Genomic DNA, 26003 nt, shown 5'->3' on the forward strand with positions numbered 1-26003 from the left:
CAAGGTGTTCTCTTATCATCGGCCTCGCATTAGCTAGCGTCATGACATTTTTCATCAGAAGCTGTGGTTTATTCCTTCAGTGGTGCACTACAGCAAGGCTTTGCTAACCCTGCAAGCCACCGTAATCTTGTGCTTTTGATTAAACAGTGTTGACTTTAGACACTCTCCTACAGTATTTTTCACGGTTAAATCGGTCAGCGACACACTATATTTTCTCGATCTGTCAAGCCTCAGTGAAAGACATTAGCCTCTAATTGTGAATTTAGAGTAGGTCTAAATTTAGCGTCCGTAACGAACATGGGCCTAGTGCTAATTAACTATATGCTAATGTGTCATCAGGGAGAGTCGTGGTTGGCTGAGAGGAGCTGGTGGCCAGCTATATCCTGTTTTGGCATTGGCCCAGATAGGCCTGGCCCAGCTGATGTTGATGACGCTGATTACTAATGAGGGGGACTCCCAGGATTAACCAATCACAGGTTAGGAGAATTAACGTGGCAGGGTGGTAACTAAGCTAACAGTTAGTTATTTGATTTAACATTTTAGGAGCCCTTTAGGTATATACTTTTTTTTTTTATTACAAAAATACAATAAAAGGCCTTTATTACTATAGCCAATAGAAACACATTGAATAACACATTCCTAAATGGCAAAATAAGACAGTCAAAAAATGTATCATAAGGAATAAGGTTTTGAAGTGCATGTCCTATATCTAGGAGATATAAGTAGGCTCTGGAAATATTTTAGTTTCCTTGGACACATTTAAAACCTCTTATTGCCTCCATACTTCCATTTATTTGTATGGGTTACCTTCAGACGAGTCCCGTGACACTTGTGAGAGTCTCCCCTTTACACTGTGGGAAGACACATTTTTTAGATGTCTCATGGTCTGACAAACATCACTGTAGCTCGGCCACCTTCCACCGCAGATGCGGAAGGCCGACATAGGTAGATGCGGTGGATTGAGAGTTACTTAGAATGACGCACGGGTGCTTCAATAGACTCTTAAGGATTTTTAAAAAAGCTATGCTCCATGGATCCTGCAGTCCAGTTGACTGTAATGACATAATCAACACATACTGTATTTAAGTCTGGGCATATAGTGGCTATGCATACCAGGCCAAGGGAGGGTTTAATGTCACACAGACACCCACACACACGTCCGCGTGGGTACACGCACGCACACACGAACACAAACAGTTAAGGTTGCCGCCAGTCTCCCAGTCCTAGGCACCACAGTGGTGTGACATGGTTGCTGTGTACAACAGATACCCAGTAAACACTGTCGTCTGTTGTTATTACAGACTGTCATGATATCCAGGAATAGAACGTGTTGTTCCATTGGAGTGTGGTGTTTAAAACCAGCAAAGGACAAGGACACAGTTGCCCTGTGTGTGTATGTGTGTATGTGTGTGAATGTGTGTGTGTGTGTGTGTGTGTGCGTGTGCGTGCATGTGTGTGAATGATAAAGTTCCTATAGGAGTCTGCAGAGCACTTGATGCATGTTAGGAGGGTTCTCTAAGGGATATGTGACATCTGTGTTGCTGTGGGCGACCATTCAATCAAGCTTGGCTGTGGTGATTGTGGCTCTGGGCAGTACAGTGACACACACACACACACACACACACACACACACACACACACACACACACACACACCCGGCTGAGATGTTCTATCTTTAGTAGAAGGGGCCAGGTTAGGACCTAGGTACGTCTGTATCACACATGAGGTCCTCAACCTTGTTACAACAAACCCATAGCTACTTCTCTGTCTTCACGACAACACCTCAACATCCTGCTATCCTACACTCAGAGAGAGAGAGAGAGAGAGAGAGAGAGAGAGAGAGAGAGAGAGAGAGAGAGAGAGAGAGAGAGAGAGAGAGAGAGAGAGAGAGAGAGAGAGAGAGAGAGAGAGAGAGAGAGAGAGAGAGAGAGAGAGAGAGAGAGGGAATGCTCTACAAGTAGTCAGAGATTGAAGAGCTGCATGTCTACCGAACGAGATACCCTGTTGTCATGGTTACCGAGAGAGGCTCCCTAGTAACGGGAAGGGGCCAGGATGTTTACAACAGGTCGTCATGGGATATAATATTTGCATTATTTATAAATCCTCTACACAGTACTACACTGATGAAGAGAGAGAAGTACTCTCTGTGTAAATTAATGTTTTATGCGATCTCAGTTTGGGAAGGCTTTTGGAGCTGAAATGACATGGTGGGTAATGTGATGTTACGCATCACAGGTTAGGTTAAAGCACCCAGTGATATAGACGTCTAGACTGACGTGTACTGGCTAGATGACATTAGAGAATGTTTGGGTTGTGTTAAGGTCAAATTTTGGTTATAGCGCTTGTTTTGTAGACTAGGTTGCCAGATAGGGAGATGAAGGCTAAACAGAAACAGACCTGGCAACCAGGCTAGCTCGTATAAGTTTAAATGGGATTTCCACTCAGTGGATCTTCTATTAGTTCTCATGCATTCCCTTGTTATTCATCGGCTTATGATTGAGCACAATACCAAATACCTTCATATCTGATTGAGTACATTACCATCTTCCTCCCTCTCTGTTCTTCCTTTCTCCTTCTCTGTTCTTCCTTTCTCTCTCTCTGTTCTTCCTTTCTCCATCTCGCCGCCTCGTAGGAGTGTTCAGTCACACACAAAGCCATAAAACACCCTTTCTTCTCTCGAACAATAGATGCCCTTTTCAAAGCACTTGCCTGTATCTACACCGTCTGTTTTACTGCGTTTCTATGGGCTTACCACAAAACAATTTCTGTAGGTAGTTTTTGGAACAATCTGGCGTTTTCTTTTCTTCCGAATGTTAAGAGCTCTGAGTAAAACAAACTGTTTGTTTAAGGGCTGTGCTGACCAAAATGACGCTATGGCAACACACAGACTGCACCGGGATGATTAAAAGATACCTTGAATAATGTGATTCGGCAGCTAAGAATCTGACTGGGGATGTTATCTGGCTTTTCTGCCCCTCTGTTCTGTAGGGAAAAGGGTGCCATTGTGGACTGTAGCTGGGTACAATGCTGACACTGTCTTTCAGTCAGTGTACACGTGCATAGTGAGATGACCACACTTCCCTTCTTTGATATCCATAGGTGGTTTGAAGCTGTTTTTCAGTCTCTCGGTCCCAGCTTTGATGCACCTGAACTGATCTCGCCTTCTGGATGATAGCGGGGTGAACAGGCCGTGGCTCGGGTGGTTGATGTCCTTGATGATCTTTTTGGCTTTCCTGTGACATTGGGTGCTGTAGGTATCCTGGAGGGCAGGCAGTGTGCCCCCGGTGATGAGTTGGGCAGATCGCACCACCCTCTGGATAGCCCTGCGGTTGCGGGCGGTGCAGTTGCCGTACCAGGTGGTGATACAGCCCGACAGGATGCTCTCAATTGTGCATCTGTAAAAGTTTGTGAGGGTCTTAGGGACCAAGCCAAACTTCAGCCTTTCTTCAGCCCCTTCTACAGGTCTGAATATGGATTGTTGTGTCATGTCTGAATGTGGATTGTTGTGTCAGGTCTGAATGTGGATTGTTGTGTCAGGTCTGAATGTGGATTGTTGTGTCAGGTCTGAATGTGGATTGTTGTGTCAGGTCTGAATGTGGATTGTTGTGTCAGGTCTGAATGTGGATTGTTATGTCAGGTTTGAATGTGGATTGTTGTGTCAGGTCTGAATGTGGATTGTTGTGTCAGGTCTGAATGTGGATTGTTATGTCAGGTTTGAATGTGGATTGTTGTGTCAGGTCTGAATGTGGATTGTTGTGTCAGGTCTGAATGTGGATTGTTGTGTCATGTCTGAATGTGGATTGTTGTGTCAGGTCTGAATGTGGATTGTTATGTCAGGTTTGAATGTGGATTGTTGTGTCAGGTCTGAATGTGGATTGTTGTGTCAGGTTTGAATGTGGATTGTTGTGTCGGGTCTGAATGTGGATTGTTGTGTCAGGTCTGAATGTGGATTGTTGTGTCAGGTCTGAATGTGGATTGTTGTGTCAGGTCTGAATGATTCAGGGCAGTTCTCTGCAGCATCCAGACACAGAAGAGGCTGCTGCTTCTGCTGCAGGTTAAAGCAGAACAAAACTAGCGTTCATATAGCCCCAGGAAGAATCTTTCTCATTATCGGTAGCCTATACAGTAGAGACAGATAATGTCTGCACTGCAGTGTAAGTGAGTGACAAGATGGGACAGAGTAGGGGACATATCCTCAGTCTGGGTTTGGGTTGAGCTCTGCAGCGTGCTGGAACGATCTCTGGCCCTGTCACTCTCACTGAGTGTCTCTGGGAGATAGCTAGCCTTGCTAGCCACGACGCTAATTCAATAAGGTTCCCAGTTAGCAGCACAGGCTGGTTGTCATGGAGCGGGACTACTTTCTGCCTCCGAGTCACAGAGGAGAGAGGAAGCTGTGATTCTGCAGTACTGTTTTCTGTATGTGTGAACCAGGTAGTGCTGAGGAACGGAAGGTAGAGAGAGGACAATGCTGACTCACTGCTGCTCTGCTTGGTCCATCTCCAACTTAGTCTGCTTCAGTTAAGAAAAGTAGAGGACATGTCCTGGTTGTATTCCCCTGTGTAACATTAAACACTATTCCCCTGTGTCTCATTATACACTATCCCCCTGTGTTACATTATACACTATTCCCCTGTGTTACATTAAACACTATTCCACTGTGTCTCATTATACACTATTCCCCTGTGTTACATTAAACACTATTCCCCTGTGTCTGATTAAACCCTATTTCCCTGTGTTACATTAAACACTATTCCCCTGTGTCTGATTAAACACTATTCCCTTGTGTCTCATTATACACTATTCCCCTGTGTTACATTAAACACTATTCCACTGTGTTACATTAAACACTATTCCCCTGTGTTACATTATTATTATTATTATTTTATTTTTTTTCACCTTTATTTAACCAGGTAAGCCAGTTGAGAACAAGTTCTCATTTACAACTGCGACCTGGCCAAGTTAAAGCAAAGCAGTGCGATAAAAACAACAACAACACAGAGTTACATATGGAATAAACAAAACAAAACGTACAGTCAATAACACAATAGAAAATATATATACAGTGTGTGCAAATGTAGTTATGGAGGTAAGGCAATAAATAGGCCATATTGCAAAATAATTACAATTTAGTATTAACACTGGAGTGATAGATGTGCAGAAGATTATGTGCAAATAGAGATACTGGGGTGCAAATGAGCAAAATAAATAACAATGTAAATAACAATATGGGGATGAGGTAGTTGGGTGGGCTAATTACAGATGGGCTGTGTACCCTATTCCACTGTGTTACATTATACACCATTCCCCTGTGTTACATTAAACACTATTCCCCTGTTTCTGATTAAACACTATTACACGCCGATGGGAAAATACTGATTCAGTGCAGGTGTTGATGGCAGCAGAAAATTTGTGATGTGACACTGCCACTGGGTGTGTTTGTTTTTGAGCCTCAGGGGCTGTTGCCGTGTGCAGGTTGGGATATATTGAACGTTACTCAAACAAGTGCTAATGTATTATCACCGTAGCCATTTCTATCTGTTCTAGAAGTCATGGGAAGTTACTTATTTCAACGCTATGAGGCGTTGTGCTGAGTTCTGACGTTGTCCTGACGTTGCCATCATGTTGTTCTAATGTTGTTCTAACCTATTTATTTCTGTGTGTTCTTCTCCAGTCGGACAGCAACACCAGCTTCCTGCGAGCGGCGAGGGCAGGGAACCTCGACAAGGTTCTGGAGTACCTGAAGGGTGGAGTGGACATCAGCACATGCAATCAGGTAAGAGACTAGTGCACACACACACAACAACAACACACACACACACACACACACACACACACACACACACATGATCAAACACACTTTCAGACCAGGAAAAACGGGTGAAGCCTGCCTGTTCATATGACCCCATTCATGAATACCTGAGTTACGTTACAGGACAAGTCATTTGTTTGTTTTGATAGTGCTGTTCTTTGGTCTCTGTGACGGTGGGTCTCTGTAGAGCCACAATGTCTGCCAGTCCTCTCCCCAGTCACCCAGTCCTCTCCCCAGTCACCCAGTCCTCTCCCCAGTCACCCAGTCCTCTCCCCAGTCACCCAGTCCTCTCCCCAGTCACCCAGTCCTCTCCCCAGTCACCCAGTCTTCTCCCCAGTCACCCAGTCCTCTCCCCAGTCACCCAGTCCTCTCCCCAGTCACCCAGTCCTCTCCCCAGTCACCCAGTCCTCTCCCCAGTCACCCAGTCCTCTCCCCAGTCACCCAGTCCTCTCCCCAGTCACCCAGTCCTCTCCCCAGTCACCCAGTCCTCTCCCCAGTCACCCAGTCCTCTCCCCAGTCACCCAGTCCTCTCCCCAGTCACCCAGTCCTCTCCCCAGTCACCCAGTCCTCTCCCCAGTCACCCAGTCACCCAGGCCTCTCCTATCATTCGCCTCCTGTTCAATAACTCATTTAGCTCTTGCGAGATCGTGTGTTTGATCATCAGTCTTAATGCCAATCCATCTACAGTGACAGGGTGACCAGGGTGTTGCTGTTCTATCTCTGTCAGGAAGGAAGAAGGCTTACTAAACTGTATGTGTGTTACCGAAACATTACTCAACTATGTAGCAAAAATATATTGCTCTTTGGGAGCTGTGGCAACCACATCATGTGTGTAATGTGCTCAGTGTGGATTGGGCTGTTAGTGATTAATTACAAAACATTTGACTATTTGGCTGTATTCCTAATCCCTACACTCTAGCTCTCTACAATTAACATTGTTCTCAGATTAAGAGAGGGATTGGCCCAGTCTTCCTGAGGACTGTGTTTTGGAGTTCTCTCTAAAATTGAATCATTGTCACCTTGAAGGGGACTGTCAGGATGATTACATTAGGAGTAAAGAGCCTCTGTCATTCTTTGCTCTGGCAAGGTTCTACTTTAAGGTAACACTGCTATGTCTGACAATAGCTTTCACCGAGCAAATTCAGCGCTGGAAATGGCAATGTGCTTTGTACTCCAGGCAGGTTTCTTGTATGATGATTATGTTAGTAAGATTGTGCTACTGCTAATATTGACATTGACAAATCAATGAATTAATAACGTCTAGATCCATTACTCTGAGTCCATCACTCTGGCCTCTCATAAATTCACCATGCATTTCCCTCAGGTAAAATAAACAGAATGGATAGATGGAGGGAGGGAGGGATAAAGAGGTTAGGGGGAGGAGTGTCTCTCTCTCTCTCTCTCTCTCTCTCTCTCTCTCTCTCTCTCTCTCTCTCTCTCTCTCTCTCTCTCTCTCTCTCTCTCTCTCGACATCTGACATGATTCCATGTGCTTTGATTCAGTGATCTGGGCTAGCGCTCTATAATGTCAGGAACAGAAAGATTTCTGCTTCAAAAGCAAAGTCAGGTTTCCAAGTCAGCAAGTTGGCTAACAGTGCAGATCCACTAATACACTCTTATCTTACCTCTATACTGATCTATTATCTTACCTATATACTGATCTATTATCTTATCTCTATACTGATCTATTATCTTACCTCTATACTGATCTATTATCTTACCTCTATACTGATCTATTATCTTACCTCTATACTGATCTATTATCTTACCCCTCTATACTGATCTATTATCTTACCCCTCTATACTGATCTATTATCTTACCTCTATACTGATCTATTATCTTACCTCTATACTGATCTATTATCTTACCTCTATACTGATCTATTATCTTACCTCTATACTGATCTATTATCTTACCTCTATACTGATCTATTATCTTACCTCTATACTGATCTATTATCTTACCTCTATACTGATCTATTATCTTACCTCTATACTGATCTATTATCTTACCTCTATACTGATCTATTATCTTACCCCTCTATACTGATCTATTATCTTACCTCTATACTGATCTATTATCTTACCTCTATACTGATCTATTATCTTACCTCTATACTGATCTATTATCTTACCTCTATACTGATCTATTATCTTACCTCTATACTGATCTATTATCTTACCCCTCTATACTGATCTATTATCTTACCTCTATACTGATCTATTATCTTACCTCTATACTGATCTATTATCTTACCTCTATACTGATCTATTATCTTACCCCTCTATACTGATCTAATATCTTACCTCTATACTGATCTATTATCTTACCTCTATACTGATCTATTATCTTACCTCTATACTGATCTATTATCTTACCTCTATACTGATCTATTATCTTACCTCTATACTGATCTATTATCTTACCTCTATACTGATCTATTATCTTACCTCTATACTGATCTATTATCTTACCTCTATACTGATCTATTATCTTACCTCTATACTGATCTATTATCTTACCTCTATACTGATCTATTATCTTACCTCTATACTGATCTATTATCTTACCTCTATACTGATCTATTATCTTACCCTAGCCCTCCTATACCTGTATCCTCTCTGGTCACTCCCCTCCCTCCCCTCCCCTTATCCAATGCCCGGACACCCCCACCCCACCCCCTCCCTCTCTATCCATAGTCCGGTTGCCCCTCCCCTCCTTGAATCTGTAACCGTAGAACAGTGACCTTCACACAGTGACAAGGACCTTGACGAATTGGAGAGATAGGAACTGCGTGGGTGTAAGGCAGAGACAGAGATGGAGAGGAGAGGAGAGACAGGACCCGATTCACTAACATCTACTGTGGGTTCATATATCATATGACAGGTAGAATCAATGGGTTGACGGGCGTGAATGTGGAATCTGATGGTCTAGTGATCGGGTATCAGTTAGCAAGCTGGAACAATCTCAAGGTGTTCTGTATTGTTACACCGTTAAGTGGCTGACATGTACATGTATCGGCAATGCAATTTTGCGAAGTGGATCACAGTGACCAATAATCTGTGTCAGTCATCCTAGCAACCAGCAAGTACAAAGATCTACAGTATGTCAGTCATCCCTAGCAACCAGCGATCACTCCACCACTCGCATACCAATGCATTGCCATACAGTAATGATAACATCCATGTACTGTATGTCAGGTAGTGGATCTGACTGCTGCCAGATAGATAGTGGTTGTTACTGTTTTCGTGTGGGGCTGAAGCCATCTGATCATCCATCCCCTTGACCTTCATCATCAGTGTCCAGCCTCCTCACTCAACCAGACTACTACTACAGTACACTACACCACACTACACTACACACCTGTTACCCTGTTACCCTGTTACCCTGTTACCCTGTTACCCTGTTACCCTGTTTCTCCATTACCCCTGTTAACCCTGTTACCCTGTTACCCTGTTACCCTGTTACCCCGTTACCCTGTTACCCCTGTTAACCCTGTTACCCTGTTACCCCGTTACCCTGTTACCCTGTTACCCCGTTACCCTGTTACCCTGTTACCCCGTTACCCTGTTACCCTGTTACCCCGTTACCCTGTTACCCTGTTACCCTGTTACTCCATTACCCCTGTTAACCCTGTTGCCCTGTTAACCCTGTTACCCTGTTACCCCTGTTACCCTGTTACCCCTGTTACCCTGTTACCCCGTTACCCTTTTACCCTGTTACCCTGTTACCCCGTTACCCTGTTACCCTGTTACTCCATTACCCCTGTTAACCCTGTTACCCTGTTACCCTGTTACCCCGTTACCCTGTTACCCCTGTTAACCCTGTTACCCCGTTACCCTGTTACCCCGTTACCCCGTTACCCTGTTACCCCGTTACCCTTTTACCCTGTTACCCCGTTACCCCGTTACCCTGTTACCCTGTTACCCCGTTACCCTGTTACCCCTGTTAACCCTGTTACCCCGTTACCCTGTTACCCCGTTACCCTTTTACCATGTTACCCTGTTACCCCGTTACCCTGTTACCCTGTTACCCTGTTACTCCATTACCCCTGTTACCCTGTTACCCCGTTACCCTGTTACCCATGTTAACCCTGTTACCCCGTTACCCTGTTACCCCGTTACCCTGTTACCCTGTTACCCCGTTACCCTTTTACCCCGTTACCCTGTTACCCCTGTTACCCTGTTTCTCCATTTCCCCTGTTACCCCGTTACCCTGTTACCCCTGATAACCCCGTTACCCTGTTACCCCTGTTACCCCTGTTACCCTGTTACCCTGTTACCCTGTTACCCTGTTACCCCTGTTACCCTGTTACCCCTGTTACCCTGTTACCCTGTTACCCCTGTGTCCCTGTTACCCTGTTACTCCATTACTCCTGTTAACCCTGTTACCCTGTTACCCTGTTAACCCTGTTACCCTGTTACCCTGTTACTCCATTACCCCTGTTAACCCTGTTACCCTGTTACCATGTTACCCTGTTACCCCGTTACCCTGTTACCCTGTTACCCCGTTACCCTGTTACCCTGTTACCCTGTTACCCCGTTACCCTGTTACCCTGTTACCCCGTTACCCTTTTACCCTGTTACCCCGTTACCCTTGTACCCCGTTACCCTGTTACCCTGTTACCCCTGTTAGCCCTGTTACCCCAGTTACCCCTCCGACTGTAAACTTTTAACTGCCTTGCGATGAGTAAGCCATCCATTTATTATGGCACTATAGTCCATAATGATAACTCCTTATATCATAACTCTTTATCTGCATGTTGATTAGTTGGTATGTATGCTGGTTGTGACTGCTGCAATGCCCCTTGGGAATACTCTCTTCTATGGCTGTTGCGGTGACAACAGTCAAATTCCACGTGATCGTTGAGTCACGGTAATCTCCTCTTATACACTCTGGACATGAGTTGGTAGTACCCAACTCACTAACGACCATCAGGACACTAATGGCCTGGTACTCAGGGCTCTATTGGCCCTCTAACCATCAGGTCCTAATGGCCTGGTACTCAGGGCTCTATTGGCCCACTAATGGCCTGGTACTCAGGGCTCTATTGGCCCTCTAATGGCCTGGTACTCAGGGCTCTATTGGCCCTCTAATGGCCTGGTACTCAGGGCTCTATTGGCCCTCTAATGGCCTGGTACTCAGGGCTCTATTGGCCCTCTAATGGCCTGGTACTCAGGGCTCTATTGGCCCTCTAATGGCCTGGTACTCAGGGCTCTATTGGCCCTCTAATGGCCTGGTACTCAGGGCTCTATTGGCCCACTAATGGCCTGGTACTCAGGGCTCTATTGGCCCTCTAATGGCCTGGTACTCAGGGCTCTATTGTCCCTCTAATGGCCTGGTACTCAGGGCTCTATTGGCCCTCTAACCATCAGGTCCTAATGGCCTGGTACTCAGGGCTCTATTGGCCCTCTAATGGCCTGGTACTCAGGGCTCTATTGGCCCTCTAATGGCCTGGTACTCAGGGCTCTATTGGCCCTCTAATGGCCTGGTACTCAGGGCTCTATTGTCCCTCTAATGGCCTGGTACTCAGGGCTCTATTGGCCCTCTAATGGCCTGGTACTCAGGGCTCTATTGGCCCTCTAATGGCCTGGTACTCAGGGCTCTATTGGCCCTCTAATGGCCTGGTACTCAGGGCTCTATTGGCCCTCTAATGGCCTGGTACTCAGGGCTCTATTGGCCCTCTAATGGCCTGGTACTCAGGGCTCTATTGGCCCTCTAATGGCCTGGTACTCAGGGCTCTATTGGCCCTCTAATGGCCTGGTACTCAGGGCTCTATTGGCCCTCTAATGGCCTGGTACTCAGGGCTCTATTGGCCCTCTAATGGCCTGGTACTCACGGCTCTATTGGCCCTCTAATGGCCTGGTACTCAGGGCTCTATTGGCCCTCTAATGGCCTGGTACTCAGGGCTCTATTGGCCCTCTAATGGCCTGGTACTCAGGGCTCTATTGGCCCTCTAATGGCCTGGTACTCAGGGCTCTATTGGCCCTTTAATTGCCTGGTACTCAGGGCTCTATTGGCCCTCTAATTGCCTGGTACTCAGGGCTCTATTGGCCCTCTAATGGCCTGGTACTCAGGGCTCTATTGTCCCTCTAATGGCCTGGTACTCAGGGCTCTATTGGCCCTCTAATGGCCTGGTACTCAGGGCTCTATTGGCCCTCTAATGGCCTGGTACTCAGGGCTCTATTGGCCCTCTAATGGCCTGGTACTCAGGGCTCTATTGGCCCTCTAATGGCCTGGTACTCAGGGCTCTATTGGCCCTCTAATGGCCTGGTACTCAGGGCTCTATTGGCCCTCTAATGGCCTGGTACTCAGGGCTCTATTGGCCCTCTAATGGCCTGGTACTCAGGGCTCTATTGGCCCTCTAATGGCCTGGTACTCAGGGCTCTATTGGCCCTCTAATGGCCTGGTACTCAGGGCTCTATTGGCCCTCTAATTGCCTGGTACTCAGGGCTCTATTGGCCCTCTAATGGCCTGGTACTCAGGGCTCTATTGGCCCTCTAACCACTCTGACTTCAATGTAAATGCAATCGAAAATAACATCAAACACTTATCATCAAAACAGTATCATGCTTTTAAAACTCACCTCACTGTGATTGATCAATTTGAAGAAAGAATTTCAACAGCAGGTTGAAACTGAGTGGAAAACATGGTCGTGTTGGATGTTGTTTCAAAGCCTAACACAACGAAATGGACAGCGCTTTCTAAGGTGATGATTAATTCAAAACACTCATGCAAATTGGAGTTTGCATAAGCATAGGCCTATATATGAGCCCAAGCCCAGGAAAAAAACATTATTAAAATAATGATAGTGCCATTATACAATACATAGCTTACCGCATATTACACATGGCAGAAAAACATTTAAAAAAATACTGATTTAAGTTATCTTTGGTACATAATTGGTCTAGCCTAAACAAATTCAGAGTTAGCCTACAAGTATAATTAATTTGTGTTTGGTTTTGAATAGCCTATTAATACCCTGCCTCCCGAGTGGCGCAGTGGTCTAAGGCTGTCCATTAGAGATCCTGGTTCAAATCCAGGCTCTGTCGTAGCCGGCCACGACCGGAAGACCCATGGGACGGCGCACAATTGGTAGGGGAGGGAATGGCCGGCAGGGATGTAGCTCAGTTGGTAGAGCATGGCGTTTGCAACACCAGGGTTGTGGGTTCGATGCCCACAGGGGGCCAGTATGAAAAAAATAAAGGAATATAATGTATGCACTCACTAACTGTAAGTCGCTCTGGATAAGAGGCGGCAGGTAGCTTAGTGGTTAAGAGCGTTGTGCCAGTAACCGAAAGGTCGCTGGTTCTAATCCCTGAGCCAACTAGGTGAAAAATCTGTTGATGTGCCCTTGAGCAAGGCACTTAACACTAATTGCTCCTGTAAGTCGCTCTGGATAAGAGTGTCTGCTAAATAATGTAAATGTAAATAAGATCATCTGCTAAATGACTAAAATGTAATAGGACATTTTTAAAAATATTTCCATAATTAATAGGCTGACACATTACCTTTCCATCTCCTCTTTATCCTTCAATCCTTTACATTTTTACATTTTAGTCATTTAGCAGACGCTCTTATCCAGAGCGACTTACAGGAGCAATTAGGGTTAAGTGCCTTAAGGGCACATCGACAGATTTTTCACCTAGTCGGCTCGGGGATTAGAACCAGCGACCTTTCGGTTACTGGCACAACGCTCTTACCCACTAAGCTACCTGCCGCCCCAGACCAAAGCAATTGGAACTTAAACTGTTACAGTGAATGCATGGAAGGATGTGGGTTTGAGAGTGAAAAGAAACACAGATTTGTTAAAAACAAATTATGAAAATAAAGAGTAAAGCGGAGTGGTTTGTAATATGGCAGATCATATGAAGAGGGTGGACTTGAAGGGAAATGTTGAGAGAAGGGGGAAGTCCTTGAGCTGTCTGTGTGGGCTAGATCACCGGTCCATCATGCTGAGGATCATCTCAGGGGTGAGATGATCCTTTTACACTGATCCGTTTACACTCTACCTTCAGTACGGTATTGGGGCAAGGCCCAACCAATTACACAGTACTAAAACAGAAATAGAGCTTGTTTTTGCTGTGATGTGAGGACAAGCTAAGTGAACAGGTGGTGCACCCTTCTGCTTCCTTTATTGAGCGCGCAGAGAGAGGGGCTGTCAACAGTTTAATGAAATATGTTTTGTTGTTAAAACATGTTACTGTCAATGTTCCCGAACAGATTTCACTTGGTTTCCCAAATTAAGCACTGGGTAGCTGCAGGAACAGGGTTGGAGAGCCCATGGCATGCAGAGCACTGGGTAGCTGCAGGAACAGGGTTGGAGAGCCCATGGCATGCAGAGTTTGGGCGGAATATCACCTGTCACACAGCGAAATAACCGGAGCAGCCTACCCAACATGAGTGAAAAAACGTACAGGCTGGAAAGTGGCCTCCATTCACTAATCGAGGTCATACGGATGACATGTATTTTTTGTCTTGACCCTGTTCCTGCCTATTTAATAATGGGTCATTCTAAATCTAAACTAATTGTATATCTTACTATAAAATCATATAGTATAAAATAATGGCATGGGACTTATAAGCATATCTTGTCTATGGCATGGTGCATAGCCAGATAACATACAGTAGGCCAACTCAGGGATCCCCGCCAAGGAGAATTATCCCTGCTGTTAAACCACCTCCCTTCGTCCCTCCCTCCCTCCCTCCATGGGGGCAAACGACAGAGGCAGCCATTCATCTCTGAAGTCCATAGAGAGGGACTTTTAAAAAAACGACTGCTCCGTTCCATTTGGGTAGTGACAGGTGTTGAGGTGCTATAGCACCCTGTCTGGCTGGCATTGAGTTATTCCCAATGCCATCTCTGAGGAGGACGTTTGTTAAACAAGGACAGGTTCAAAGGTGTACATTCTACAGGGAGTTTGTTTACACTCTACCTTCAGTACGGTATTGGGGCAAGGCCCAACCAATTACACAGTACTAAAACAGAAATAGAGCTTGTTTTTGCTGTGATGTGAGGACAAGCTAAGGGAACAGGTGGTGCACCCTTCTGCGTCAAATGCAGCAAGTATTTCTGCCTTCCTCTCTGTTATACAACAAGCTCCTTCAGGGCAGAAAACATCCCATACTACTCTTGTAGAATATATTACACACTTATTTTGTATACAACTGTAGAGTAGACCCATTTATTCTCACTACCAGTCCTAAGCATAGTTTCCCCATCCATAGGGGGCCTTGCTGTAAGTACAGGGGCCCTCTGGAGCAGTTCAGTTCAGTATAAGCAGGGCCCGCGTGACAGTCTGTTTGGGCTGACCAGGCTACAGAGGAGATTACTTATCGACTGAGTGGCCCTTTTTAAACAGCGGACATATGCTCCCTGGTGAAAGAGTAATTGAATCAGTGCTCGGTCACTGACACTCGCCCCCTGGGCCACAAGACAGAGTAGTATAACCATATAACTTCTCCTTCTGCTGTTCTTGTACACATACAGTATATACAGTATATATATAATATCTAACAATACACAACAATACACACATATCTAAAAAGTACAATAATTGAATTAAAAAATATATAAATATTATGACGAGCAATGTCGGAGTCTGGAGTGTAAATATATATTTACACAAAGTAAAGGAATGGAATTAAGAAATATAGAAATATTAGGACGAGCAAACAATCACCCACATGCTCTTAAGGAAATCGTGAATGTCATGGATACAGTGGGGAAAAAAAGTATTTAGTCAGCCACCAATTGTGCAAGTTCTCCCACTTAAAAATATGAGAGAGGCCTGTAATTTTCATCATAGGTACACGTCAACTATGACAGACAAAATGAGAAAAAAAATCCAGAAAATCACATTGTAGGATTTTTAATGAATTTATTTGCAAATTATGGTGGAAAATAAGTATTTGGTCAATAACAAAAGTTTCTCAATACTTTGTTATATACCCTTTGTTGGCAATGACACAGGTCAAACGTTTTCTGTAAGTCTTCACAAGGTTTTCACACACTGTTGCTGGTATTTTGGCCCATTCCTCCATGCAGATCTCCTCTAGAGAAGTGATGTTTTGGGGCTGTCGCTGGGCAACACAGACTTTCAACTCCCTCCAAAGATTTTCTATGGGGTTGAGATCTGGAGACTGGCTAGGCCACTCCAGGACCTTGAAATGCTTCTTACGAAGCCACTCCTTCGTTGCCCAGGCGGTGTGTTTGGGATCATTGTCATGCTGAAAGACCCAGCCACATTTCATCTTCAATGCCCTTGCTGATGGAAGGAGGTTTTCACTCAAAATCTCACGATACATGGCCCCATTCATTCTTTCCTTTACACGGATCAGTCGTCCTGGTCCCTTTGCAGAAAAACAGCCCCAAAGCATGATGTTTCCACCCCCATGCTTCACAGTAGGTATGGTGTTCTTTGGATGCAACTCAGCATTCTTTGTCCTCCAAACACGACGAGTTGAGTTTTTACCAAAAAGTTATATTTTGGTTTCATCTGACCATATGACATTCTCCCAATCCTCTTCTGGATCATCCAAATGCACTCTAGCAAACCTCAGACGGGCATGGACATGTACTGGCTTAAGCAGGGGGACACGTCTGGCACTGCAGGATTTGAGTCCCTGGCGGCGTAGTGTGTTACTGATGGTAGGCTTTGTTACTTTGGTCCCAGCTCTCTGCAGGTCATTCACTAGGTCCCCCCGTGTGGTTCTGGGATTTTTGCTCACCGTTCTTGTGATCATTTTGACCCCACGGGGTGAGATCTTGCGTGGAGCCCCAGATCGAGGGAGATTATCAGTGGTCTTGTATGTCTTCCATTTCCTAATAATTGCTCCCACAGTTGATTTCTTCAAACCAAGCTGCTTACCTATTGCAGATTCCGTCTTCCCAGCCTGGTGCAGGTCTACAATTTTGTTTCTGGTGTCCTTTGACAGCTCTTTGGTCTTGGCCATAGTGGAGTTTGGAGTGTGACTGTTTGAGGTTGTGGACAGGTGTCTTTTATACTGATAACAAGTTCAAACAGGTGCCATTAATACAGGTAACGAGTGGAGGACAGAGGAGCCTCTTAAAGAAGAAGTTACAGGTCTGTGAGAGCCAGAAATCTTGCTTGTTTGTACGTGACCAAATACTTATTTTCCACCATAATTTGCAAATAAATTCATTAAAAATCCTACAATGTGATTTTCTGGATTTTTTTCCCTCAATTTGTCTGTCATAGTTGACGTGTACCTATGATGAAAATTACAGGCCTCTCTCATCTTTTTAAGTGGGAGAACTTGCACAATTGGTGGCTGACTAAATACTTTTTTTCCCCACTGTACATTAGAACTAGTAGATATATGGAGGCTTAAATATCCTGATCTAGTGAGATATACATGGCGGAGACTCAATCAAGCTAGTCGTCTTGACTTCTTTCTTATCTCATTCTCGTTGGCACCAAAAGTTTAAAAAGTGTTGATAGGGGACAGAATGTGGTCGGCCCATCATATAATTGGCATATACATTACTCTTACTGAATTTCCACATGGGCGAGGATATTGGAAATTTAATCAAAGCCTATTGGATAATAATTTATTTTTAACTAGGACAAAGGAACTTATAACTGACTTTTTCCGACATAACATAGGTACAGCAAATCCCCTTATTGTATGGGACACCTTTAAATGTGCCTTTAGAGGCCATGCAATTCAGTACTCATCTCGAAAACAAAAGCAATTTAGGTCAAAAGAGTTTATATTAACAAAGGAAATAGAAAGTCTAACAGAACAGATAGATGGCAATAAAAACTGTAACATAGAGGCTCAGAATAAATTAGAGGAAAAACAAAAAGAAATGGAGAAACTTATTCAAGAAAGATCAAGTTTAATATATTATAAAAATAAAGCAAACTGGATGGAATATGTGGAAAAATGCACCAAATTATTTTTTTTATCTTCAACATAGGAATGCTACCAAAAATAATTTCATGAAACTGGTTACAATTGATGGAGTAACCCATGATTCACCAAATGATATTTTGAAGGAGGAAACAAAGTACTATAAGCATATGTTTTCGTTTCAGTCGCCTCCATCTCCTCTAACTGAAGCTAATTGTAGAGATTTTTTTTCTATTGATAATGTAAAATTAACAGCCATACAGAAAGACTCATGTGAAGGTGAAATTACAGAGGAGGAACTTCTGGATGCAATTAAAGACTTTAAGGCCGGAAAAACTCAAGGGTTGGATGGCATACCAGTCGAGGACCGTTATTAGCATGTTTTAACCACTCCTATGTAAATTGTAGTTTATCTGACACTCAAGAAGAAGGTCTGATCTCATTATTACTGAAACAGGATACAAGTGGAAAATATAAAGATCCAGTCCATTTATAAAATTGGAGGCCCCTTACACTTCAGTGTTGTGATGCAGAAATTCTAGCAAAATATATAGCGCATAGAATTAAAAAGGTATTGTCGGATATTATTCATTCTAATCAGACAGGTTTTTTACATGGAAGATACATTGGAGATAATATAAGGCAAGTATTGGAAACAATAGAACATTATGGAAAATCGGAGAAACCAGGCCTGCTATTTATAGCAGACTTCGAAAAGGCATTTGATAAAGTACGACTGGGGTTTATTTATAAATGCCTGGAGCATTTCAATTTTGATGAATCTCTTATAAAATGAGTCAAAATCATGTATAGTAACCCCAGGTGTAAAATAGTAAATAATGGCTATTTCTCAGAAAGTTTTAAACTGTCAAGAGGAGTGAAACAAGTTTGTACACTATTGGCATATCTATTTATTATGGCCATCGAAATGTTAGCTATTAAAATCAGATCCAACAATAATATCAGGGATTTAGAAATCCAGGTCTTAAAAACAAAGGTGTCATTGTACGCTGATGATTCATGTTTTCTTTTAAATCCACAACTAGAATCACTCCACAGCCTCATAGAGGATCTAGATACATTTTCTAACCTCTCTGGATTACAACCAAATTATGACAAATGTACTATATTACGTATTGGATCAATAAAAAATAAAAAATTTACATTACCATGTAGTTTACCAATAAAATGGTCTGATGGTGATGTGGATATACTCGGACTACATATCCCAAAGGAAATAAATGATCTCACTTCAATAAATTATAATAGAAAGTTAGCAAAAATAGATAAGATCTTGCTACCATGGAAAGGTGGGTGCCTGTCAATTTGTGGAAAAAGCACCCTGATTAGCTCTTTAGTATTATCCCAGTTTACCTATTTGCTTATGGTCTTGCCTACGCCTAGCGAACAGTTTTTTAAATTATATGAGAAAAAAATATTCCATTTTATTTGGAACGGCAAGCCAGACAAAATTAAACAGGCCTATTTATATAATGAATATGAATTCGGAGGACAGAAATTATTAAATATTAAAGCATTAGACCTATCACTAAAAGCTTCAGTCATACAAAAGTTATACTTAAATCCGAACTGGTTCTCTAGCAAATTAGTAAGATTGTCTCACCCAATGTTCAAGAATGGCCTTTATTCAGATTACAACCACTCACTTTCAGTTATTTGAAAAGGAAATCATCTCCCAGATATCACTATTTCTAAAACAAGCCATAGAAAGTTGGTTGCAATTTCAATTTAATCCTCCAGAAACGACAGAACAAATAATGCAAAAAATATTGTGGTTAAACTCAAATATACTAATTGACAAAAAAACATTTTTTTGACAAAATGTTTTAAAAAGGTATAATCTTTGTAAATTATATCATCGGTAGGACTGGTGGAGTTATGTCGCACATGCAGCTAGCAAAAACATATGGAAATGTCTGCTCTACACAAAATTACAACCAAATAATTGCAGCCTTACCGCAAAAAATGGAAGAGGAAAGTGGAAGGGGGAGAAAGTAAGGAACTTATCTGTCGGCCTTGCATTAAAGAACATAATTGGTTAAGGAAAACTTTGATAAATAAAAAAGTATATCAGTTTAATTTAAGGACCAAAGGATTGACAGCCATCCTATATAGATTGCAAAATAGTTGGGAAGAGATTTTTGACGTACCGATCCCATGGCATAGTGTTTATGAACTGAAACGCAAAACGACACCGGATTCAAAACTTAGAATCTTTCAATTTAAATTATTATATAGAATTCTTGCTACCAATAGAATGTTATTTATATGGGGGATACAATCTTCCCAGCTCTGCAGATTTTGCTGCGAAGAGACAGAATCATTAGATCATTTGTTTTGGTACTGTCCATTTGTAGCTTGTTTTTGGACACAGGTCCAGGAATGGCTAAAGGATTGCAATATTTACCTGGAGCTAACCCTGCAGATAGCACTACTGCGTGATCTGAAAAGTCATAGTCAATCGATCAACAACATAATAATACTATTAGCAAAAAAAATTATTTTCAATTCTCAATCTGTAGAAACAATGAGAATAGAAAGGTTCAGAACTTTTGTAAGACATCATAGTACAGTTGAAATATATATGGCAAATAGAAATCCTATATGGATGGTGTTAAAAGATAGATGGGAGGTGTTGAATGGAATTGAAGGATGGGACTAATAACAACTAACAACAAACAATAACAAGATAACTAATAATGTAGGCACGCTGTGTCCATAATAAGTGTATTGGTTGTAGGTTGGGAGCTTTTGTGAAGGAGCACAGTTAGAAAGATATGGCATATAGAAGCAAACCGGATGGACATCATGAAAATGATCGGAGAGGTTGAGAGTAGAAGAAGTTCAGGAGAAAGAACAAACAAAATGTAATTATTGTAAAATTGACTGTGTCCATAAAATGTAGATAGTAAGTATAAACTGGAAGTAGAGGCCTAAGCATTGTTGTTCACTAGTTTACTCCAAGTAGGGAAAGGGTGGCGGGGTTGGAAAGTAATAAAGGGGAATATACACTGCTCAAAAAAACAAAGGGAACACTAAAATAACACATCCTAGATCTGAATGAATGAAATAATCTTATTAAATACTTTTTTCTTTACATAGTTGAATGTGCTGACAACAAAATCACACCAAAATTATCAATGGAAATCAAATTTATCAACCCATGGAGGTCTGGATTTGGAGTCACCCTCAAAATTAAAGTGGAAAACCACACTACAGGCACACCGCCCCAACAGATCCACAGATGATGCAATATCTATTGCACTCCACACTGCCCTTTCCCACCTGGACAAGAGGAACGCCTACGTGAGAATGCTATTCATCGACTACAGCTCTGCATTCAACACCATAGTGCCCTCTAAGCTCATCACTAAGCTAAGGATCCTGGGACTAAACACCTCCCTCTGCAACTGGATCCTGGACTTCCTGACGGGCCGCCCCCAGGTGGTAAGGGTAGGTAACAACACATCTGCCACACTGATCCTCAACACGGGGGCCCCTCAGGGGTGCGTGCTCAGTCCCCTCCTGTACTCTCTGTTCACCCATGACTGCATGGCCAGGCACGACTCCAACACCATCATTAAGTTTGCCGACGACACAACAGTGGTAGGCCTGATCACCGACAACGATGAGACAGCCTATAGAGAGAGAGAGAGTGTGTATATGTATATGTGTATGTATGTGTGTGTGTGTATGTGTGTATATGTATATGTGTATGTATGTGTGTATATATATATATACAGTGGGGAGAACAAGTATTTGATACACTGCCAATTTTGCAGGTTTTCCTACTTACAAAGCATGTAGAGGTCTGTAATTTTTATCATAGGTACACTTCAACTGTGAGAGACGGAATCTAAAACAAAAATCCAGAAAATCACATTGTATGATTTTTAAGTAATTAATTAGCATTTTATTGCATGACATAAGTATTTGATCACCTACCAACCAGTAAGAATTCCGGCTCTCACAGACCTGTTAGTTTTTCTTTAAGAAGCCCTCCTGTTCTCCACTCATTACCTGTATTAACTGCACCTGTTTGAACTCGTTACCCGTATAAAAGACACCTGTCCACACACTCAATCAAACAGACTCCAACCTCTCCACAATGGCCAAGACCAGAGAGCTGTGTAAGGACATCAGGGATAAAATTGTAGACCTGCACAAGGCTGGGATAGGCTACAGGACAATAGGCAAGCAGCTTGGTGAGAAGGCAACAACTGTTGGCACAATTATTAGAAAATGGAAGAAGTTCAAAATGACGGTCAATCACCCTCGGTCTGGGGCTCCATGCAAGATCTCACCTCGTGGGGCATCAATGATAATGAGGAAGGTGAGGGATCAGCCCAGAACTACACGGCAGGACCTGGTCAATGACCTGAAGAGAGCTGGGACCACAGTCTCAAAGAAAACCATTAGGAACACACTATGCCGTCATGGATTAAAATCCTGCAGCGCACGCAAGGTCCCCCTGCTCAAGCCAGCGCATGTCCAGGCCCGTCTGAAGTTTGCCAATGACCATCTGGATGATCCAGAGGAGAAATGGGAGAAGGTCATGTGGTCTGATGAGACAAAAATATAGCTTTTTGGTCTAAACTCCACTCGCCGTGTTTGGAGGAAGAAGAAGGATGAGTACAACCCCAAGAACACCATCCCAACCGTGAAGCATGGAGGTGGAAACATCATTCTTTGGGGATGCTTTTCTGCAAAGGGGACAGGATGACTGCACCGTATTGAGGGGAGGATGGATGGGGCCATGTATCGCGAGATCTTGGCCAACAACCTCCTTCCCTCAGTAAGAGCATTGAAGATGGGTCGTGGCTGGGTCTTCCAGCATGACAACGACCCAAAACACACAGCCAGGGCAACTAAGGAGTGGCTCCGTAAGAAGCATCTCAAGGTCCTGGAGTGGCCTAGCCAGTCTCCAGACCTGAACCCAATAGAAAATCTTTGGAGGGAGCTGAAAGTCCGTATTGCCCAGCGACAGCCACGAAACCTGAAGGATCTGGAGAAGGTCTGTATGGAGGAGTGGGCCAAAATCCCTGCTGCAGTGTGTGCAAACCTGGTCAAGACCTACAGGAAACGTATGATCTCTGTAATTGCAAACAAAGATTTCTGTACCAAATATTACGTTCTGCTTTTCTGATGTATCAAATACTTATGTCATGCAATAAAATGCAAATGAATTACTTAAAAATCATACAATGTGATTTTCTGGATTTTTGTTTTAGATTCCGTCTCTCACAGTTGAAGTGTACCTATGATACAAATTACAGACCTCTACATGCTTTGTAAGTAGGAAAACCTGCAAAATCGGCAGTGTATCAAATACTTGTTCTCCCCACTGTATATATAACATGGGGGATTGGAAGTGATGCAGACAATTACATTGATGGAAGTTACAATCTATCTGCAATATTAAGCTGATCTACCCCCAAATAATAAAAAAATCATAATAATAAAATACAAATAAATATTAGGACGAGCAATGTCGGAGTCCGGAGTGTAAATATATATATATATATACTCTGGACTCCGACATTGCTCGTCCTAATATTTCTATATTTCTTAATTCCATTCCGTTACTTTTTAGATTTGTGTGTATTGTTGTGTATTGTTAGATACTGTACTGTTGGAGCTAGGAACACAAGCATTTTGCTAAACCCGCAATAACATCTGCTAAATATGTGTATGCAACCAATAAAATGTGATTTGATTGTGTTGTAGTGAGAGCATTGTGAGTGACTACTAGGTCTAGTCTTCTTTCCCATCATTAGACTGCAAGAGGGCAATTCATGGGGGAAATAATAGTAGCCATGCTTTCCTTTCATCATCTCCTTCTCACTGGCCAACCTCTCTTTACCTCCCGCCCCTTCATTTCTCTGCTCTCTCATTGGCTCCGTCCGACATGTCTATTCTGTCAATCATCCCCTCATATTGTGGTGTTTTGGGAATTAACGCTTGGGTTCCTTAATCCGCAGGGTAATCCGCCCAGAGTGATATTGAAATGTAATCTTCATTTCTCTCCTTCCCAGGCATTTAGGATCTATTTATAGCCCCAACAACAATATTTTAGTAGGATCAGGACCGCACTTATACAGAGGGAAATCACCCAGTCTTATGCCAAGTTGAACTGGGACCAGTTAGTATATCTGTCTTGATATATCTGAGTTAGTCTTGGACGGATGTTCTGATCTATGGTCAGGTCTTATGGGATGTCTGGAAAGATATGTAGTAGGCGTGGGTGGTATCCAGATTGTCATACCTTCATATTGACTTTGTGCCTTACCGGGATATTCAGTAATACCGGCACTGAAAACAAGGGGCGCTATTCTCAAACTGCACTGAGCCTTTGTAATCCGAAGGTTAGCAATGCTAACAGGTATATGTAAAATCTCATAGAGAATGCAAACTAAATGCTAACGGGCACATTGCAAAAATGTTATACAGTCTCTGACCTAAAGTATTTGCAGGACAGACATCCCAGCTCATAAAGTTATGCAAGTAACAAACAAATTCTACTCACAGTTTGTTACACGCACAAAACAAATATTAGACAGCAAGGCTCTTGATCCAGCAGGGGATTCTCTGCTGTTACCAAGCGAAAATGTATTTTGGAAGAAGCTAACCACTTAGCTAGATAGCTAACTAGCTACTAAATTAGCAAATTAAATGCTTAACAGCAGAGCATTTAGCACATTTTAGACAGTTAACTTAATAGTTATTAGATATCAAGCTGGCAAACATTTAGTTGTGAATTCCATACTGTAACTACATCAACAAGGCTCCGGTCTCTAGTCGTTGTGTGCTCGTAAACAAACACCACTTGACTGGGGACTGTTGGTAAGCTTCATAATGAAAAATGATGTGACAGTTGAAATGAAGAACGCAATCTTTTTATCTCCTAACATATTGCACAAGTTGACTTAAGTAGCTACAAATATTCAAATGTATAAAAATAAAAAAACTTCAAAGAAATAGTTTCAATGGTATTGAAACTATTTTCTAATATCCTGGTATACGGTATATACAGTTACCACCCAAGCTTAATAGGTAGACTAGCCATGCATAGATCATAGCAATGCCTGACTGCTGTTTTGGGGACAGTTGCATTCAACGAACAGAATCACACACCACACACCAAGCAAACACACACACACACACACACACATACACACACACACACACACACACACACACACACACACACACACACACACACGAATGCACACACACACACACACACTGCTAGGTTTTATTAATACCACCAGGCCTACATAGTAAATCCTGGACTGGCCCTAGTCCACCACCATCGTGACACGGCACAAATTCTAACCTCCAGTACTGGCTTTGATATACTCACCCCGTCCAGTGTGTGAGTAGCCAACACGGTTTCACAGCCAAGAGAAGGAGGGAGGGAGAGAGAGAGAGAGAGAGAGAGAGAGAGAGAGAGAGAGAGAGAGAGAGAGAGAGAGAGAGAGAGAGAGAGAGAGAGAGAGAGAGAGAGAGAGAGAGAGAGAGAGAGAGAGAGAGAGAGAGAGAGAGAGAGAGAGAGAGAGAGAGAGAGAGAGAGAGAGAGAGAGAGGCTCCATTAGGTTATGGACCTAGAGGTACACCAAGTCACTTCTCTCGTTCTTTTTTCTCTCTTTCGTGTCAATCCTCCATTTTGTTTTGAAGTTGTGTCCCCTCTTCTCTTCTTCCTCAGAATGGGCTCAACGCGTTGCACCTGGCAGCTAAGGAGGGCCACGTGGAGCTGGTCCAGGAGCTGCTGGAGAGAGGCTCGGCTGTGGACTCGTCCACCAAGGTGGGTTCCCTTAACACTCTACCGTATGTGACGCTAGCACAGGTAGGTAGGCTATTGATTCATCCACAACTGAGTAGAGTAAGACTTGTCATGGACTTAGACTTTTGGATTGAAATCAAATATCATAATCAAGTGAAAGTACTCCAAAGATGACATCAGGTTTTGTTTTTCTTCAGCGGTGAAATCTGATTGGTTTGACGCCTAAAGGCAACTGTGCATTGTTTTGGTTTGGTTTGGTTTGGCTTGATGTTTTACTTTCCAACTGGGATAAAATCTTTCAAACAACCCAAAAATGGGATGCATTTCTCAGAAAAGTCTGCTCGTTCATGGTATCGATCTCCAAATGTGGTGCCCAAAACCTGGATCAAGTGTAACACACGGGGTTAACCAGGTCAAAGTCCTGAAATGGCTATAGTCAAACGCTTGCCCTACATTAACCTGACTCTTAACCTTTTCACTACCATACCCAGGGTGGTCAGCCTTATCCCA

The 26003-nt window shown here is 43.0% G+C and overlaps 1 protein-coding gene across 1 annotated transcript in view; it reads left to right on the top strand.

The window, feature by feature from the left end:
- LOC311116386 (ankyrin-2-like) overlaps window positions 1–26003 on the top strand; it is a gene marked incomplete at both ends in the record, with an annotated part of 131810 nt that overhangs the window by 17037 nt on the left and 88770 nt on the right. The window contains 2 exon segments of the mRNA XM_084191464.1: window positions 5672–5773; window positions 25416–25514. Coding sequence (XP_084047590.1) covers window positions 5672–5773; window positions 25416–25514 — 201 coding nt within the window.

This window comes from Coregonus lavaretus (assembly GCF_964263955.1).
Source record: "Coregonus lavaretus genome assembly, contig: HAP1_SCAFFOLD_524, whole genome shotgun sequence".
Classification (NCBI taxonomy): Eukaryota; Metazoa; Chordata; class Actinopteri; order Salmoniformes; family Salmonidae; genus Coregonus; species Coregonus lavaretus.